General features: G+C 42.0%; 1 protein-coding gene across 3 annotated transcripts in view; it reads left to right on the top strand.

Annotated features, from left to right (window-relative positions):
• HECW1 (HECT, C2 and WW domain containing E3 ubiquitin protein ligase 1) overlaps positions 1-21,581 on the top strand; it is a 402,469-nt gene that overhangs the window by 366,115 nt on the left and 14,773 nt on the right. For all 3 annotated transcript variants that reach the window (XM_037837142.1, XM_037837143.1, XM_037837144.1), the window contains 2 exons: positions 13,497-13,595; positions 19,003-19,132. In XM_037837142.1, the coding sequence (XP_037693070.1) occupies positions 13,497-13,595; positions 19,003-19,132 (229 nt within the window). The remainder of the gene's footprint in view (positions 1-13,496; positions 13,596-19,002; positions 19,133-21,581) is intronic.

Raw genomic sequence — 21,581 nt, forward strand, 5'->3', positions numbered from 1 at the left:
CTGAGCTTTAGGTAGGATTTAAATAATTCTCATATTTTCCTGAAGCACGGTGTCATGAGACTGTACGTTTCATGGGAGCTGGAGGTCTTGTCTGTCATGTTCACTAGATATACCAGCAACTAGCTCAGAGCCTCACAGAGGGAGGTACTTCATTGTTATTTGTTGAATGAATGAAATACCTAAGAGTGCTTTACTTACTTCAAGTTGATTATTGTTTAGCCAGACTCTGAGATTAAGCAAAATACCATGCATTGCTCAATGAGGCACAGGCAGGAGTGGGACGTAATACTGAAGAGGTCAGTAAGACCTACGGGTTCTGCCTTGAGCACCATGACATTGTTGTTTTTGCCTTCCCTGGTCTATGTGGCTCAAATCAAGTCCTTCTAAACCTCCACCTTCCTGGGTTGCCTGGTCAAATGAGGGTATAGCAGGTTTCAGAGCATGTTAGTTATCCAGACAAGCAGCCTTTATTGGTCAAATTTCCTATATAATTCAGAGCATGAAGCCAGACTCCATGTCTCATTCTAAAATTAAATACATTCCCCTCTTGCATGAGATTAAATGTATGAAAGTGGATCAAGTTACAAACTGCATGAGATTATGCTTAGTAAGAAGAGTTCCAGAGAACCAAGTAGGAGGGGTAGACTTTTGGTTGGGTTCTGTATTAGTCAGAGTACTCCAGGGAAACAGAACCAATGGGATCTATCTAGGTACATGTATACCATATAGATGATTTATTTTAAGGAGTTGGCTCGCACGAGTTTGGAGGCCAGCAAGTCCAAGATCTGTAGGCAGACTGGATATTCTGGTAAAGGTAATATTGCAATCTTGAGGCAGAATTTCTTTTTCCAGCTGATTGGATGAAGCCCACCCATATAATTGAGGGTAATCTCCTTAAAGTCAACTGATTGTAGATGCTAATCCCATCTACAAAATGTCTTCCCAGTAACATCCAAGCCAGTGTGTGACCAAACAACTGATCACCATAACCTAGCCAAGTTGACACATAAAATTAACCAACACAGGTACCCATTCTCACACCTTTTATTACAAAAGCCTCCAATTTTAGTAATGCATTATTACATCTCATTCTGAACCATGTTTTTAGAGATAACTCACCAATTCCTGCAGCCCCCAGAGGCCTATAAGTAGAAAAATCAGTGTTATTCCCTTCAAGGCAAACAGGAAAACTGAAGGGAATAAAATTTTAACAGTTTGCCTGAACTCATAAAGTATATCTTGAAGGAGTCAACTTGGAAGAATTAATGAGTGAGGCTCAAACAACAGTAAAAGAGCTAGAAAATTAAGTGGCTTCCAAAGAGCTTTCTCTTCAAAGTTAAACTAAGAGCTGTGCTATTTGGATCCACCAACTGACTTCTTTGGTTGATTGTGTCCAACAAATAGTCCAATGATTTGACTAAATTAATGAATATACACATCCTTTTTGTGATTTGTAGATATAATCTCAGGTAGGAGCTTCCATTGTATTGGCAAAACAAGATATTAGAACCCTCCCAATAAAGAATGCCTGGAGATTAAAAGTATAATACCCATTAGAGGTCACTGAAAGCATCTGTGGGTCTTTATTATTACTATTACTATTTTCTGACCAAGGTTGTAGTGATGACATATCTGGACATATTTGAACACACTGGGAATAAAAGATGAGGGGCCATATTCTCTATATTTATGATAATGTCTATTTACCTAGACCTTCATTTCTCAGCATCTTTCCACATTAACTCAAGCCAGTCATAATGTGTCAAAATATTCCTGACACATTTGATAATTAACCCAGGCTAACCAGAATGATAGGTCAAAAAAATATTGACATTTTCAAATGATCACCTTCACTGTTGGACTGTCTTTCCATTTGAATGGGATTTTTCAAGACAAATGGGTGCTAAGCATAAGATATTTGTAATCTACATATTGTCATGGGGTATGTTATAGTCTGCATAAAATACTTCCAGAAGAGTTTTCTCTAACAGGAAGTTGTGCATTTGGCCCACACTGTGAGGAATGAGCAGTCCTGTCTCCCGCTCCTCTGCACCCTGCAGGGGGGATATGAATGGGGGGGACTTGGCAGGCATCAGGGCCAGACATTCATTTCCGTTGCTAACTAGCAATCAGAAGATAATATACTGTCATTATGTTATGTTAGCAGAGTCTCTTTCAAAGCAAATGAAGAAAACTTCAAGTTTTTTCTCAGCTAATTTGCAAAACTGATTCCGCAAACAGGCAAACTATGAAAAACAAATATAAACCATGCCCTGGTATCTGCAATATTTAAACGATTTGTGGGGGTGTGGGGGAGGGAATACTTGACACATTCCCCAAAATTATCTGAATAAAGGTGGGTGTTGTGAATAGATGGAACTTACCTCCCCCAATGGCCTTGACCTACATTTTACTCTAGCCAACACTTCCCACCTCATTATTACCCAGAACTGCACCCTATCAGGAACTGTAAACTCTACAAGTCCACTACCAATCACTTTCCATCCAGTTTTCTCACATACTGTGCCCTCCCAGCCTGCTCCCTAAGTTCATTCACACTTTGACTCTCTGTATCCTCCTAGTTGGGCACAGTCTCCTCCACCCCAGAAGGCCTCCCTGTTGCCCCCTTCCCCTGCACGCACGGTTCCCAACCCTATCCCAATGCCATGATTGCACTCTATCTGATGGGCAGAATGCTACTGTGGACCAATATCATAATCTACTCTCCCATAGTCAATGCCTCAGCTTTATCTCTAGCACATAGAGAGCATGAAATCATCTTGAGAACTGGTATAACTCTAAACCACGATCTCTGACCTCAGAAGATTCTAGTGCAAAGCTCACAAGTCCCTTTACTTGTGATTTTCCATTTCACTGTCCAGAAATCTCTCTCCTACCAACTTCTTTACTTTGAAACACTGAGGTGATCACCTCAATTTCCCACCCCAACTACAAACACCTGCCCAACCCTAACCCAGTCCCTGAAGACTCCCTCCTCCCATTCAAGCAGACCCATCACTTAGGTTTCTGTATCCATGACCTTGCCCCAGCAGCTGTCCCTTCCTTGTCCATCTTAACACTTTACACTCACTCCCTGCCAATGGCTCCTTTGCCTTGTTCACTCCTCCCCCTACTGAAATCTGATTTCTGTGCTCATCAGAAGTTTTGTGGTAAAAACTTCTCTTACCATGACAAACCCAGTGACATATTATCACCCCTTATCTTAATGAACACTTCATTGCAGTAGCTTTGGACTCCTACTTGAAACCCGAAGCCCAAAATAAATGCTGTTAATATTTTGTCTTAAGTCCTTCCATGCTATCTTATGATGGTTGGATAGATGGATGTTTTATGAAAGTCTTTCCATGTCAGAATATGAATTATAAATATATATTTTCAGCCTTGACCTCTCTGGTGAGCTTCAGACTCTTTTATTCAAATACCTACTACACATCTCCGTCATGACCCTCCTCCAACTTAGCATGTCCTCCTCTCCCTCACTGAGCCACTTCTACCTGTCACCCTTCTCTTCTGCTGCTGTTCACATAATCAAGCTCCCCATTCTGCCAATTTTACTGCCAAAACATTACTCACTATCACCTGAACATATGTAATACCCTTCAGTCTGCCCCTCGCTTCTCAGTTCTACCCTCCACATGGCTGTAAATTGATTTACCTAAAGTGCCAAACCTAGTATGTCTCTCCTTTGCTTAAGCCCTTTAATGGCTCTCCATCTTCTACAGCTTCAGGGATGAATTTGTTGGAATGAAAATTAAGACCTTCTAGGATCTCTCTGCTTCTTCTCTCTTCATGCAGCCTGATCCCACATCTTGCCCCTCTTCACAATTTACGCTCCAGTAATGGAAATCACATGTTGCTCTAAGCACGTTCCATCCTACTTCCTGCCTCTTTCCTCATATATTTTATGTGCTGGGAAAGTCTTTCCGTCTTCTTGAGCAGACTGATTTCTTCTATTCATTCTTTAAGACTCACGTCAGATGCCACATCCTCCAGGAAGCCTCCCCAGATTTAATTCCTCCCAAACTGGCTTAGTCTCCCTCCTCTGGGTTCTCTCACATTTAAAAAACAAAAACAAAAAAACTCCTTTGATGTCACACCCTCCTCCACCCAATTCACCACTACCATTTAAAGGAACATTCCTAGAAAGAGTTTTCTGCACTCACTTTCCCCTTTACTCCTCTCCCTTTCTCTCCAGTCAGCCTTTGATCCCCTCCACCACACTGAAACAGTTCTCATTGGGGTCATCAACTCTGTCCTCCTAGTACTTGATCTCAAAAACACTTGACAGATTTGATCTCTTCCTCTTTCCTGAAACACCATCTCCATGTCCCTCGTTTCCTCTCCTACCTCACTGCCTGTTTCTTCTGTTTACTTTATTGCCACCACCTCATCTTCCAGATCCCTGGACACTGCATAGCTTAGGGCTCAGCCTTGGTCTGCCCCTCCATCTACACTCAAGTCCTTGGGGATTCCATCTAGCTGCATGGCTTTAAGTGTCCTCTACATCCTGCCAACTTCCACCTTCACATCTGCAGCCTTGACCTGTTCCCTGAAGTACTGGCTCACAGGTGCAACTGCCTACTCAGCATCTCCTGGGATATTTAATGTCTGAAAGATGCTCAACTTTCACCCCCAAACCTTCTCTTCTCATATTTCCCATCTCAGTAAGCGGCACCACAATTTACACAATTGTTCTGACTCAAAACCATGGACTGTCCTTGGTTCCTCTTTTTCTCATACTTCCCATCCAATCCATAAGCAAATCCCTTTGGCTGTACCATAAAAATACATCCCGAATCTGTCCTCTTCTCTTTGCCTCCACTGTCACCACCCCTAGTGGAAGCCACCACCATCATCTTCCCTCTAGATTACTGCAGTAGCCTCTAAATTGGCCTCCCTGAGTCTACTCTTGCCAACTTCACCTGTCTCCACCCAGCATCCAAAGGGATCATTTTAACATATCACAGATCCTATTTGAACCTTCCAATGGTTTCCCATTTATCCCAATAAATAAAATCCAAATTCCTTCTTATCATGGCCTAAGAAGCCCTGCGTGATCTCTCCTGCGGGTCTCTCTCCAAACTCATGTTCTACCATTCTCCCCTTCCTTCTCTGGGTTCCAACCCCACTGGTCCCTTTGATGTTGCTTAGACACCCCATACATTTCCCACCTTGAGAGTTGCTCTCCCCCAGCTTGGAATGCTCATTTTCCAAGAGGCGTGCCCCTTTTCTTCAAGCAGAGCTCTCAGAAAGGATGACATACTTGCACAGTCTATTTCCCTTAGGGAGAAATCCCTCTTCCCTCTCATTCCTTCTGCATGGGAAACCCAAATTCTGAGTGGGAGACTAAAATGATATTTGTTGGAGGAGGAAGTCATGCTTAGAATGCCAGGGGATGGTGAAAGGCTACCCAGACGGCCGTAGGTGGAGCCATTTTCTGACCTCCATGGCCCCAGGGGATCCAGACAGCCTTCCTCATGTTTTGGGGAGAGGTGAATGGTTTCAGTGGGTCAGTTAGGACAATATAATTGTCTACTCAGATATCTTTCTCCCATGTTCTATGAGCTATTCCAGTGGTTCTCAAGAAATGGTCCCAGGGGACCTTTATTTGGCAATGTCTGGAGATGATATTTTTGGTTTTCACAGCTGGGGGTGGGCAGGTGCTGTGCTACTGATCTCCAGTGGGTAGAGGCCAGGATGCTGCAGAATACCCTACAATGTCTAGGACAGCCTCCACAACAAAGACGACTCTGGCCCAAAACATCAGTAGTGCCAAGGTTGAGAACCCCTGCTCTATTCTTTTGAGGACCTCAAAGGACCTCTTAAAGGAACTTAGCTCCTGCAGATCCTGGTCCATTGTCAAGGAAGTAGTGATTTGGGAAGATCCAGGAAGTAGCAGGAATGGAAAACAAGTTTGCTTTAGCAAGATTCCTCTCTCAAACTCAATTGACACGAGCCAGCTGGCTGCCATCTGCAGGCGATAGGCAATGGAGACAGGAGGGTGTAGTCACTGTCCCAGTCACTTTCTTGGAGGTAGGCATCTGTGATGGGATCCCGGAGGCCTTCAGAGTTGGTGCAGTTTTAGCAGTCCTCTAGCCTCATTCATTGCCTAGGCAAAATGTTTTTAAGCCCCCTTGTTTAGCCAGTGCAGTGCTAGTTCTGATAGATGTTTGTGCCCTAGAAAGTGCCATGGCATTTGGTAGTGCCTTCATCATCTGCAGACTGTGTGCAGGGTTACGAGCAGACCTCAGTGTCCTGCCAGGTGTTCCTGCATGTCTCAACCACCCACCACCATCACCACCACCAATCTCCCCATCCAAAGCAGCATCAACCAAGCACATTATGCCACCAATTGTCCAGCCTCTTTAGGGCTCTCCAGTATGCTTCTAGTCCCCTCTCCAGGCAGGAAGGCCAGGATACACGGCCAGATTTGCATCTCTCAAGGCTGATAGTGGTGTAGGCAATGTCTGTCATGCTGAGCTGTGATGTACCAAAACATCCAGAAGCCAGGAGCCAAGCAGAGAGAGATGGAGGCTTATAGGTCAAGGTGAAGAGCCTGAGAAGGACACCCAAACCAGGAGGCATCTTGAGATGATGATTAGGAATCTGCGTTTAATCCCAGGGACTCGAACTGCCAGTAACACTATAGCAGAAATGCTATACTTAACATATTGCCTCGGGCACTGAACTGAGGGGTTTATTCTATTTTTATATCACTCTCATATACGGTGATTAACTAGAAGCCTATTAAAGGTGTTTTGTTTGACTATCCAAAATGTTCCTTCCAGAGTATTTTTGGGTCTTTTTTTTTCTTGTCTTGGCAAACCATCTTGCTAACCCTTCCATTCATACTTGCCTGCAGATGAGAAATCTTTCTGCCAAACTTCTCAAATGCATTTTTTGCTATTAAACAAATAGCTTTTATTTAAGGAATCCATTGAAAAGTACAATGTGAAACCATTATATACTAATTCCTGCCAAAACATGTTCCTATGCAAAGTTTCACTAGAGAACGAAGAGGGGAAAAAAGGGAGAGAGAAACCAATAATTGCAGCCTCTTGGTATAAAACATTTGTCACGCCTTTCCATACATTGATTCAATCATCTAAACTCTCCTCTGCAGTCTGGCCTTTCTGATCATCTTCCTGTACTGATATTGAAAATTTGAGGAATTAGCCAGTTTAACAGTCTTCAGATGGTGTGTGATGTTTCAGAAATTTTCAGTAATGTGTAGTTGTGCTCCACTAGGATGAAAACAAATGATCCTTTTCAATGTAATTCAATTCACCAAGTCTTGGATGAGCTCTTACCTGTGCCAGGTGCTGTGATCAATGAATGCCCTCTATAAGCAGGGCCGAGGTTTCCAGCACTGTGACAGCTGGTCCCATCCACATTTTACCCCCTCGTCTGGATCTGTGTTTAGGCCTAGGGGCTTAGCCTGGTGTAAGAGAATAGCACTCTTCAGATAGTATTTATAAACATCCAGGTGAACTGTCAGTAGTACCTGTGCAAATTAGTAATTATCCTATACTGTAGGCACCATTGTAGTCTTCAGCTTGCTGGAGAGTAAACCGAGACTCATATATGTTAAGCAGCTTGCCCGAGTCACACAATCAGAAGATTCAAACCAAGGCTGCCTGATGTCAGAGCCTGCGGTGTTCTCCACACCACACTGCCTTCCTTGGCTCATTGGCAAACAGCCCAAAGAGGAATCAAATCCACAAACAGGAATATACTGGGCGGGGGTGGGGGGAGCGGGGGCAGTATCTGTTGGGCCTTTAAATCACATGGGAAGATCTGCTGGAAATGTGTGAAACTCCACTGCCTTTTGAACTCTCAACATAATGTGCAAAACCCAGATAGAGCAGAGATAAATCCTTGCCAAGAACTCTGGCTGCTTTCAGATCTCCTGCCATAATCACCTTCAATGTCTCTATAAAAGGTCAAAATGTCTATGGTTATTTTCATCAGAGGCAAATGAAGTTCAGTTTGCAGACATCTGGTGAGGTGTGGATGAGGACACTGGGAGAGGGTCCATTTCAAGAGTTCTCGGACGGTCGCGGAGCTGCACGCTGAGTGTGTTCTGGAGACCGGCCTTCCCCCAGTAACTAAGAACAGTCTGGTCAAATGATAACTACTTAGCTCTCCATTGGTGGGAGAGTGTTAGACATAAGTATAAAACATTCATAAAATGAAATACTTTACAGCTTAGTGAAAGGATGATGATAACCTATACCCACAGGTATCCGAGAGTCTACATGCTGTATAGTGAAATGAGAAGTGGAAGTTGCAAAGGAACGCGTGTGCCGTAATGTCATTTGCATAATTTACATAAATGTGTCTGTGCTCTCACCAACAGATGCTCAGAAGGGGAGTCCCTCCATGGTAACCTCTGGGTGATAGAATCAACGGATTTTTACTTGGTATTTTCTATGTTGCTTATGTTTTCTTTATGGCAAAAAATATACCCAATTCTGTTATTTTGCTATGGTGGGGGCAGAGGAGGGGTCATGACACCAAAAACCACGGATACGAAAGAACTTAGGATTTGAAAACAACTAGCAGAGTCCAAGGGACGTTTCCACAAACTACAGCGTCATTAGGGTTAGGGTAAAATATCTAATCATGAGGTGCCCCCATTCCTACCCCTGAATGCAAACAAAGCATGCCTTCTAGCTGATGAGGCCAGCATTTGACCGACTTTCAATAGAGAGGACTTTTTTTTCTGTCAAATGTGGGGTCCTTGTGTAGCTTGCTGTACGGATTATCTTGTCATATCTTAGGTCCAAAGGTGGAAACACATCCCTTATCAGTAAATAAATAAGTGGAACAAATGTGATTTATGTGTTTTAAAAGCCAGGACTACCTCTTGTGATGGCATATCAGAGCCAGCTGGGGGACTTTTCAAACTATACCCAGGCCAGAGCCAGAGGGCCAGACTCTTTCCTTCCCCTACTTGAGGATTACTAGCCCGGGGAGCACGGTCCTGAGCCATCCATGTGCCACATCCCTCCTTGGGCTGGGGGGACCCATCAGTTTGTTGGCTGGAGAGAAGGCTCCTGCGGGACCAGGCTTGGCAGAGCTGGCACGTGGGTCTACACATGCTGGTTGGGGTGCTATCAAGCACCCTGCCTTGTCCCCTCTTCCCCTCGCCCCCTCCATGTCATGTGCATTTGCATCTGTGGATTTACCTGGAGAGGGAGGAGAAGTTGAACCATGCCGATTGTTGGAATTCAGACACATATGGGCAAGTCTGTTGTACTTGCAAGGGGGGAACTAACAGAAAGGATCTGGGGCCCTGAGGTATGATACGGCCCAAGAGAAGCAGAAGAAGGGCACTAGGGAGCCAGGGCGGGCACCAAAGCCTGGGGCTTAGATGAGAATGAGTGCTAGTAGCTGCTCCCTAAACCCATTAAGACCTTGCCACCCTAGGGATTACAGGACAGTGAGGAGACTGAAAAATCCTTCCCTGAAACTCGCAGGGTCCAAGCAGCTCTGCTGTGAGGACCCACTCCCGGAGCAGGACAAAGCGGAGCAGCCATCTTCCTACCTGCAAGATCACAGCCAGCACCGGCCGCTTGGAGTTGCTGATACTGAGCAGCAGCCTGAGGCCTGGGGCCGGGGCACGTCACCCACCTCAGCAATGTGCTGGGAACACAGGCTGAGATGACAGAAGCTGAGTGCAAGCCTGGCTTCAAGACTGGCAGCCCAGAAAAAAGAGGGGTGCAGGGCCATGCCCCAGGAGCAGGACGGACCCACAAGTCCAGATGAGGCTCCGGGACTCCCAGAGAGGAGAGAGGGACACCCTGCAAGTCCACACATGGGGCTCTCAAACTGGAAAAGCTGGGGCCTGGCTATCAGAGTTACCCGTGCACACTAGCAGGGGAGATTGGCCACTTCTGTAGAGTCTTCTTATTTTAATTTTTCTTAACAAGTCTTTATACCAAGTTAGTTAGATCTAAACAGAAACTTTGCTTTTTTTTTTTCTTAAATGATCTGGATGGTTTCTTCACTTATCTTAATACTATGCATGTGGGCACACTATTTATTGGACACACTATTTTAGACCATCCAGAGACTAAAGAACATTATTTTCTTATGTCTCCTAATTCCTGCATATCTGTAACCTATTTTAACAGCAAGTAGAATCAATTTTCCCGCAAGTAGTTGTTCAGGCTAAGTGAGATAAATAAGAGAGGTAAAGAAAGTACACAATTACTAGAAGGGGTTTTCTCATTTGTATGCCATGGCAATTCGTCAAAAATTTTCTGTTCTAATCTATGCTTTTTGAGCTATTGCTTTGGATTTGAACTGTACAGTCCCTGAATTGTGCTTTATACAATCATAGTTCATCTTTCTGGCATGTATTTTGCTGCATATATTGGGCTGGCTAATAGCCATCCTGTCTATGTTTACGTAAAGCCAGAGCTTGCTTACATAGCTACGAAAAAACATCTAGCCTGCTAGCTGCCCACATCAGCCTGTGAAAACAGTATAATTTTGTCTTTAGCAATTCCGTGTTCTGGTTTGCCCCATTCAAAGCAAATGAACAATTACAGTGCTTTATCGGTGGTCTGCGCTGCACTCTCCTGGGCTAGCAACGACTTCCTTGCCGCACTCCATCTGGTCCTATCCCCTGGCTGCTAGTGACTGGCTGAGAGGCAGGCAACAGCGGTCCCGCTTGCACAGTGCTGAGTGAGGCCCCAGACTCTGACATTTCCTCCCCAGACCCTGCTCCTGTGGTCCTGGTTGAGCCATCCAACCTCATTTGGGACAATCAGGAAATTTTGCTAGGAATTTGGACCTAGGTCAGAGAGAGTCAAGTTGGTTTCTCTAGGTGCTTGGACTCCAGGATGTAAAACCTGGGAGGGGTTGGCAGTGGGAGAGAAGGAAGGAGCAGGTATATAGAGAGGAGTCACGGGGAGAGACAGGGCCCTTGTGTTCCTGAGGCCCAACTGCATTCCTGACCCTGAATTCAGCGAGGCACTGCCATGACCTTATGATTGATTACCGCTGTTGGCTTCAGCTGGTTGGAGGTTACTTGAGTCAAAATATTTCTAATTAATAGGAATGGTTGTTGGGAGCCAACATAAAATAATAAAAGTTATTTCTGATCTGTTTCTAATTTGCCATTTATAATTAGCTGCAGTGACTACAATTGAGGGACCCTTGCGAAGACTAGTGAGAACCAGCAGCCTTCTATATTTTAACTGTTAGAATGCTTAGGTAGATGTATGTGTTAAGGAAGGATTCTTCTATTCCTGGTTTACTACAGAGTTGTTTGAGTAGTTTTTGGTTTTTGACAGAAATTGATGATGGATATTATCAAGTACCTTTACAGCTACTAACAAAAAAAAAGTCATATAAATTTTCTCTTTTTACCTTATAATTACTTTTAATAATATAATTCATAATATTAAATTGTCTTTAGATTACTAAAATCAAACATCCTTAATCACTTTGTATTGTTCTGGGAATGAATGTGGTAGGTTAAATTCTCTTGCATTTTGTTTAGGACTTTTTGGTGTGTGAGTGAGATGTCCTTAGTTTTCTTTTTGTGCTATCTTTGTCAGGTTCCATTTTGTGGTTATGCTAGCTTATTATTATGAATTAAGCCGTTTTCCACCCTTTTCTGATTTCTGGAATGATTTAAATATCAGGGAGATTATCTACCCTGTGTTTAAAAAATATATACCCAATCCCAGCATCAACTTCGGAAATAGTACTTTTTCCTCAACCTTCTCAGTTTGCACTATGATTATTGATCTATTTAAATTTTCTACTTCTTCTTTAGTAGGTTTGAATAATTAATAATTATATTTTGCTAGAAAATGTGGAATTCATCCAGATATTCAATTTTTTAATATAGACTTCAAAATAGTACTCTTGTTTAATGCTTTCATCTATTTCCTGTCTTCCATAGCTGTGCATACTTACTCCCCCTCCACCCCACCCTGCCTAGGTCACCAATTCTCTGTTCTGGACCCTTAAGGCCACCTCTAGGTGAGGAGTCACCTCTCTGTGCTGGCATTTGCCTGCTTCTCAGTTTGGATGCCTCAGTCATCTACACCTGGATGGCCACAACTCTACCATCATGTTAGAGCATCAGTTTTAATACCTTAGAAGCCAGTCAGGGTGAGCCAGTCTTGGGGCAGTGGTGAACCATGGTTTTATACACAGGATTGTGGTGGCCATGGCTGGGAACCAGGCAAGACCTCTCTTGGGGTGGTCAGTTGTTGGGATGGTCAGGAAAGAACACTGAGGGGTAAAGCACTGGTTGAGCACCCGGGCCTCAAGAACGCTTAAATGCTCTTGATTGTCCCACAGGCCTCCCATCCATGAGCTCCCATAGAACTTTGCTGACATTCTCATTGCCTCTAGTCTCTTCAGAGTCAGTAATATGGGTATCATTTCACGGAAAAAGATTCCACTACTTCAAGAATGCCAATTGAAAGTGTTGTTATTTATAATTCTGCTTATTGGATGGAATCAGATACTCTATCCATTTTAACAAGTGTTTAGCAATTACAGGGTAGGGAATCTTTTGAAGCATAAAATAACCTCTAAAGGCAGTGGAGATGGGTTAGCTGAAAATTCTAAAGGGAAAGACCTAAGAAAAGTCATGGCAAGTCCATGCTTAGGTGAAGACTTAAATAGGAGGAAAGTGGAGAGACCCATTTATGGAGGTAAGTGTGAGAGATGGATGGGGTTACCACGGAGTGCTGACAGGCAGGCAAGAAGATGCTTTAGAGCCAAAGACAGGATCAAGCTGCAGGGAGAACCAGCACTCAACCAGCTAAGCAAGTTACCAGCACAATTTCTGGGAAGCTAATTGCCCCCATGAGGAATTAAATCAGATAAGACCCTTCCATCTGGAGGTAACCACTTTTCACCCTTGTTCTTTGTATGTGACCAGCATCACTAGAGATGCTTTCTTGGTTTCTCTTTCCACATTGTGACTCCATATAACTTCCCCACTCAACTGTGAGCACAACTGCTCTGTTATTCATACTCAAACTCTATACCTCCCAGCACGGTGTCTGGCCCACATTAGGGACAATATTTAAGGAATGCCTAAATGGATAAGGCTGCACTGTCCAGAATTCTCCTAGACCTTGGGTTCAGGTCTTCCTCAGGTTCAATGTAGGCTATTTATTTATGGTTCCTGAATCCCCTTCACCAGGGCTTTCCTCCCCTTGGTCTTCATTCTCCCAGGTCTGAAAAAAGGATTCTGGCAAAATGACCCTCATCTGGTACTTGAGGGAGGTACTTCAGCACTTACCAAGCACATGGCATTGTTTCTGGTGAAGAATAAGGAGAAATGGCCTCCTCCCCTGGTCATCAATTGGCAAATTCCTTAAAGGGCTTCAGATGAATACTTTAAAGACACACATCAGATAAAAATACAAATTAAAGTATTTAACCATGTAAATCCCCACCTGCCCTTAGATTTTTCTGCCTTGTCTGTGTTTCAGGTTCAGGTTCAGTGGGCGTATCCTAGGCCTGGCTCTGATCCACCAGTACCTTCTCGACGCTTTCTTCACGAGGCCCTTCTACAAGGCGCTCCTGAGACTGTAAGTGTATTGCAGATGGCAGTTCCACCCCGGCCTATCCGCAGGACAACAGAAGCTGGTCTTGGTGGAACCTCTGGCTTCTTGTCTCTGTTTTGCCCCAACTGTTCCTGTTGGATTATGGCAATTCACTGCTTTGAGTGCTTAGGTGGCACATATACCTCTTAGTACCATAAAAAGGCACTTGCAGATTTTATGTAAGCAGAGGGGAAGACTCTACCATGATAATGTCATTTAATGATATGAATCCATTTATATAACTAATTATAATAATATTACAAACATTGCATTAATCTACTCAATAGAGGAGAACCTAAGATGGCAGCTAGGAGAGACAGGGCAAAAAAACACCTCCGTGAAAAATACTAGATAAAAGCCAGAAAGTGACCCAGAACACCAGTTCCAGCGATGCACCAGCTGGACAAGGTCTGCTAAATCCACAGGGACTGTACACTTGGTGAAACCAGGAGTCTGCGATCTGAAACGAGTGAATAAGCTGGCTGAATATCTGGCAGCCACACTACGGTGTAGGGAAACCGTGGGTTGGCGTTTGGAGGTGGACTAGTTCTTTTTTAAAAAACCCAAAAGCAGCTGCAGATACGGCAGCGAGAACCACACAGTGTAGTGTGGCAGGAATGGGCTGTGCAAACGCTTCAATATCTGGCATGGAAGATAGCCTTTCGCACACTGCCACTAATCGTCTCAGAGTGAGGAAGGCAGAGGTGAGCCAAAAGGGGAAAAAAAAACACATCCCTTGCAACCATCTTCCTAACAGGCTGGGAACACTCCTGCCCAGCACAGGTGCCACAGCCCAGAGCTGCACCAAAAAACCCAGTGTGACATGAAGTGTTTCCAGCAATACATGCACATGCCACAATATCAGGCATGGACAATAGCCTTTCGCACACCCACAGCTAATTGTCCTGGAGCTGGGAAGGCAGAGCTGTGTGAAAAGGGGGAAATTAACACGCCCCATTCAGCCATCCTTACAGCAGGCTGGGAACACTCCTCTACATGGCCCAGCGGTCCAGAACTTCCCTTGAGGAATGGCGCACACTTGTGACATAGCACAGCCTTCCCTCAGCAGAGGCCCTAGAAGGACACGGCTTGGAAGAGGGACCCACTCAGAAATCCTGCCAATACCAAGGACTTGTCGGTCAGTGCCAGAGACAATCTGTGGCGAGACTGAAATGAAGGTTGAGACTCTTGCAGCAGCCTTAACTCTACAGGAACGCCTAGGAGGTTTGATTATTAAAGCTGTCCTCCCTCCCTAACTGCTCAGACACACACCCCACATTTAGGGTGGACAGCACCAACAACACACCGAAACTTGGTGCACCAGTTGAACCCCACAAGAATCAGATCCCCACACACCACAAAGACAAAGTTGGGGAGAACTGACTTTAGGGGAATAGGTGACTTGCGGACACCATCATCAGCTGGTTAGAGAAAGTGTACGCCACCAAGCTGTAGATCTGACAAATTACAGATTAGTCTTTGAATAATTCTACATATCCTAAAAGAAACCTATCAAGTAAAACAAATGCCAAGAGGCCAAAACAACAAAAAATTTTAAAGCATATGAAAAAGCATATGAAGAAACCAAATGATATGGATAACCCAAACCCAAACACCCAAATCAAAAGATCAGAGGAGACACAGTATTTGGAGCAATTAGTCAAAGAACTAAAGACGGGCAATGAGAGCATGGCACAAGATATAAGGACATGAAGAAGAGCATGGCACAGTATATAAAGGACATCAAGAAGACCCTAGAAGAGCATAAAGAAGAAATTGAAAGAGTAAATAAAAAAATAGATGATCTTATGGAAATAAAAGAAACTGCTGACCAAATTAAAAAGATTCTGGATACTCATAGAACAACAAATCAGTAACCTCAAGGACCACAGTACAGAAAATGAAAGAACAAAAGAAAGAATGGGGAAAAAATTGGAAAAATTGAAATGGACCTCAGAGATACAATAGATAAAATAAAACGTCCGAATATAAGACTCACTGGTGTCCCAGAAGGGGAAGAGAAGGGTAAAGGTCTAGAAAGAGCATTCAAAGAAATTGTTGGGGAAAACTTCCCAAGCCTTCTACACAATATAAATACACAAAGCATAAATGCCCAGCAAACTCCAAATAGAATAAATCCAAATAAACCCACTCCAAGACATTTTCTGATCAGACTGTCGAATACTGAAGAGAAGGAGCAAGTCCTGAAAGCAGCAAGAGAAAAGCAACTCAACACATACAAAGGAAACAACATAAGACTAAGTAGTGACTACTCAGCAGCCACCATGGAGGCAAGAAGGCAGTGGCTTGAGATATTTAAAATTCTGAGAGAAAAAAATTTGTAACCAAGAATACTTTATCCAGCAAAGCTCTCCTTCAGATTTGAGGGAGAGCTTAAATTTTTCACAGACAAACAAATGCTGAGAGATTTTGCTAATAAAAGACCTGCCCTACTTCAGATACTAAAGGGAGTCCTACCGACAGAGAAACAGAGAAAGGAGAGACAGATACAGAGAAAGGTTCAGTACTAAAGAGATTCAATATTGGTTCCTTAAAGGACAATAAGAGAGAGAGGGGAAAAAATATATCTGACAAACATAAACCAAAGGATAAGATGGCTGATTCAAGAAATGCATTCACAGTAATGATGTTGAGTGTAAATGGATTAAACTCCCCAATTAAAAGATATAGATTGGCAGAATGGATCAAAAAATATGAACCATCAATATGTTGCATACAAGAGACTCATCGTAGACACAGGGACACAAAGAAATTGAAAGTGAAAGGATGGAAAAAATATTTCATGCCAGCTACAGCCAAAAGAAAGCAGGAGTAGCAATATTAATCTCAGATAAAATAGACTTTAAATGCAAGGATGTTATGAGAGACAAAGAAGGCCACTACGTACTAATAAAAGGGGCAATTCAACAAGAAGAAATGACAATCATAAATGTCTATGCACCCAATCAAGGTGCCACAAAATACATGAGAGAAACACTGGCAAAACTAAAGGAAGCAATGGATGTTTCCACAATAATTGTGGGAGACTTCAACACATCACTCTCCCCTATAGACAGATCAACCAGACAGAAGACCAATAAGGAAACTGAAAACCTAAACAATCAGATAAATGAATGGGATTTAACAGACACATATGGAACATTACATCCCAAATCACCAGGATACACATTCTTCTCTAGTGATCATGGAACTTTCTCCAGAATAGACCATATGCTGGGACATAAAACAAGCCTCAATAAATTTAAAAAAAAAAAAAAAATTGAAATTGTTCAAAGCGCATTCACTGACCACAGTGGAATACAATTAGAAGTCAATAACCATCAGAGACTTAGAAAATTCACAAACACCTGGAGGTTAAAAATGAGGGGGAGATGAAAACATTCCTGGATAATCAAACACTGAGGGACTTCATCACCAGTAGGTCAGTCCGATAAGAAATGCTAAAGGGAATTGTGCAGGCTGAAAGAAAGGGACACTAAGCAATTGACTGAAACCACATGAAGAAACAAAGATTTCCAGTAAAGATCACATGGTAAATATAAATACCAATACTACCATATTTTTGATTTGTAACTCCACTATTTACTTCATACAGGATCTAAAATACATAAAGTGTAATGATGAATCAGTGGTTTTGGACTCAATGTAAAATATGTAATTTTTGACAAGAACTACAAAAAGGTGGGGGAATGGAGGAGTATAGGAACAAAGTTTATGTGTCCTATTGAAGTTAAATTGGTATCAAAGAAAACAAGACTGTTATAGATTTAGGATGTTAAATTTAAGGCCCACAGTAAACACAAAGAAAGTATCAGAGAATATGATCATAGAGATGAAAAGGAGAGAATGGGTTACGAGAAGTGGGGGAAGGGGCAATGGGGAGTTAATAAGAAATGAGTTTGGGTTTCTGTTTGAGGTGAAGGGAAATTTCTAGTAATGGATGGTGGGAAGGTGATGGCGTTTCAACATTGTGAATGTGATTAATCCCACTAATGAAATGCTTGGGAGGGGTTGGAATGGGGAGATTTATGCTGTATATATGTTTCCACAATTGAAAAAACAGACAGTCTAAATAGATAATGACAAATGCCATAGATGATCCTGGATGAGATCTAAGAATACAGGAGAAAAGGCTCAAAAGGACACAATTGGGACATAAAAAAAAAAATGAAATGTAGAATGTAAGCTTTATATCAATGTTAAATTTCTTGAATTTCTTAACTACACTTAATGTGATTATCTAAATGCATATTCTTGTTCATAGGAAATGTATATGTGAATTATATTATTTGTTCAAGGATGTGTGCAATTTGCTCTCATATGTTCAGAAGACAGAGCAATAGATGATGGATGATAGATAGGGAGGGAGGGAAAGAAATAAATGGTAAAGTGACAAAATATTAAAGTTGGTAGATCTGGGTATCAGTGGAGGGGTTGGTTTAGGCTGGAGTTCTGTGTATGGGGTTTGTATTATTTTTACAACTGTCCTGTAAGTTTGAATTTATTTCAAAATAAAAAGTAAACAAAAAAAAAAAAGTCCTGTAGGACTCCAGAAGGAAAAAGATTGCTTATAGTTGGAGTAATTATAGAAGATTGTAAAGGAAATCGCTTTTAAGTGACCATAAAGAATGAGTTAGACCAGTAGATGGGGTTCAAAGTGTGTCTTTGCATATTGGGGAACAGTGGGGAAGAGTTGAGGAAGGAGGGATATCAGTCAGATAGGATAGCATGAGCAAGAGGTGGAGGATAAAATAAAACATACCTAAAAAATAGCAAGCTACTTGGCTGAAATGTGGGGATGAGGGAAGAGGGAGTTTGTAAAGAACAAGGGAAAAGGAAGCAAAGAAGACAGACAAGATCAAAATTCCGGAAGCCTTGAAATTCAGGCTAAATGTGTAAGGTTTTCAGACAAGGAAATGTAGTCAAGTTTTTTAAACCTAAATCTATCAATGAACTGCAGAACAGTTACTGCATCAAGACAACAGAAGAAGGAAAGCCAGTTAAGAGATCATTACAAAAATTCAAGTGTGTGGTAAATAAAATTCTGACGTTTCTGTTAAAAAAAAAGTATCTATTCAATAGAATTGATCCGTTTATAACTTAGCTGTTTTAAAATGATACTTCACTCCAGTTGCCATGGAAAGAGTCCATGAGTCAATAATTTTAATGGTATTGTTGTAAAATATTTTAGTATTTGCTTTTCAAAGGGAAATTATTGAACAAACCAAAAAGAATCATCCTATTATTTGAAAGTAACAAGTTGTTGGAAAAAGCATGTGTTTTAGTCGGGCATGGCATGGCCACGTTCTGGAAGGCAATCTGGGAGGCCATCTGAGTGATTCTGCCTGCTCTCTCCCTTTTGATTCACCAGGCCGTGTGATTTAAGTGATCTGGAGTATCTGGATGAGGAATTCCACCAGAGCTTGCAGTGGATGAAGGACAACATCATTACAGATATCCTGGATCTCACTTTCACCGTTAACGAAGAGGTTTTTGGACAGGTTCGTGCAATGTGGGGCTTGGAAAGGGATTTTGTTTTTAAAATAGAAAAATGAGGACTCTCATTCACTCAAAATATGATTCTTTGGGCACTATGTGTTTTAATAAAGCAATACATGTCCTCTTCCTTCTTTTTCCTGTTATGACATGGATCGACTTTATGGAATTTTCAAAAATCAAAAGCACTTTTTAAATTGTGCAATACATATGTTAGGTATTACTGTTATCTGTGCCACTATAAAAAGAATTCTTTACTTCACTAGCATCCAGGTATTTACTCCACCAAAATGCACTTATTTCAGTCCTTCTTAATAATTAAGTTAAAGCTTCCCATTTGTATTCTTCTAGTATTTACATAATTTTTTAATCTTCTGGTCAAATGGGTTACACTTTTATCAGAATGTACCTGTAGCCTGAGTAGATTTGACAATCGAGGTTTTGAGAATAGCATTTACAAGAGAACCCCAAACCCTTGATATGTAGTCATTTTTAATAGTGGTGGTGTGAGAATTAAGTTAGAATATTTTATGAAACCTTGAATGAATGTGGATGGCATGTTGCATCTGTGTGTGAGAGATCCTGAAAAAAAGATATAAAGCACTCAATGCCCAGCAGCAGAGCACTCGGTAATAGCACATGCACTCAGGGGAACCGTGGGATTGCGTGTGGCCATCCAAAAGTGTAAGATTCAGGGGAACCGTGGGATTGCGTGTGGCCATCCAAAAGTGTAAGATGCCGTAGCCCATCAATTTACTTATAAATCACAAACAATAAACAGGATATACTAACAATTACATAGAAAGACTATAGCAGGCCTAAATTGGTATAGATTGATTTGCAAGATCTATTTTTATATGAAAAAAGTGTGAGGGATGGTGTGTATAATATGCTACTCTTTATGTGGGGGGGGGGGGATATGATATATGCATATTCCCTAATGTATGCATAGAATCTCCCTGGAAGGGTACAAAAGGTAAGTGAGTAAGGGTGACTCTCTCCAGGGAGGGGAATTGTGTGGCTGGGAGATGGGATGGGAGAGAGACTTACTTTTCATTTTATCATCTGTTATACCATTTGAATTTTATTCCAAGGACATGGATTGCCTGTGTCAATAAAATGAAGTAAATTACAGACACCTAAATACATAAATTTAAGGGGGAAATAAGATTGAAAATATGAAAAAGCAATCTTCATCTGGGTCTAGTGTAGAAACTAAGCAACTGAGAAAAGTTTAAATGTCCTCCATGATAAAAATACCAATGTGTTCCAGATCTAAAATAATATCCATTTAAAGCTCATCCTGTTTCTCTTCAAAAGGAGGTCACCAAGAACAATGACTTTGGTTTTATAAAATTAAGGTGCAGCCCTACTTTTGGCTAGTTCTTAGATGGTAAAGAGCAGATAGATGCGAATAAAGGAAACCACAGGCTTGTCCTGGGTGTATTAGTTAGGACTGGGTTCAGCTGCTAGTGAAGAAACCCAAAATACCAGAAGGTTCCTTTTCTCTCACATAAAAGTCCGGAGGCAGGCAACCCGAGGCTGGTTTTGAAGTTCTTCCTGATGAAATCCCTGGGGACCAGGCTCCTTCCAGCTCTCACCACTGCCATCCTCAAGATGGTGCCTGGCCCTCATGGGCCCAGCTGACGGTGGCATCCCACCATCACAGCCATGTCCAGGCTGGCAGGACAGAGGAAGGCACAGCCCCTCCCTTGAGGGAGATCTCCCAAAAGTACCATAAGAACACTTCTGCTTATGCCTTATCGGCTAGAATTTAGTTACATGCCGTAGTTGGCTGGGAAGTGAAGTCTTTAACTGATCAGCTTGGTGATCAGCTGAAAATCAGAGATTCTAAGGAATATGGATGGTGGATGGCAACTGATATTTCATAAGTAGCCAATATTTTATAGTTAGCAGTAGTCACCTAAAGAAGAAAAGTTAGCTATCAGACTTCTTGTAGACTGTTTTGTTTAGGTACCTATGCCCATGAGTGCCGGATCTAAACATAGAGATAGAGATATGGAGATGTAGATACAGATACAGATGTAAATATATAGATAAAGATAAAAATATAGATACAGATACAGTTGCAGATATAAAGATACAGATACTGATATAAAGGTATAGATACAGATATATAGTTATAAATACAACAGCTAAGCGTAATACTGCCTCATTTGTCTTGTAGCATTGAACAATGAGATGAAGCACATAAGTAAATTTCAAGTTGACTGACGCTTACCTCCTTCAAACACCAAAACTTTGATAAACATCTAATACATTATATATACAGATTTATATATATATACACACGTGTGTATGTGTCTATATACCTTCTTGCCTTTGAAGAAAGAGAGCACTGATCGAACTTTTCTTGATGACTCAAACTTGTCATAGCAGACATGCATTGCCATTCTAAGTGGTGATGTCACTCTCTGTGTGCTTCTAAGATTT

Source organism: Choloepus didactylus, chromosome 5, assembly GCF_015220235.1.
Source record: "Choloepus didactylus isolate mChoDid1 chromosome 5, mChoDid1.pri, whole genome shotgun sequence".
Classification (NCBI taxonomy): domain Eukaryota; kingdom Metazoa; phylum Chordata; class Mammalia; order Pilosa; family Megalonychidae; genus Choloepus; species Choloepus didactylus.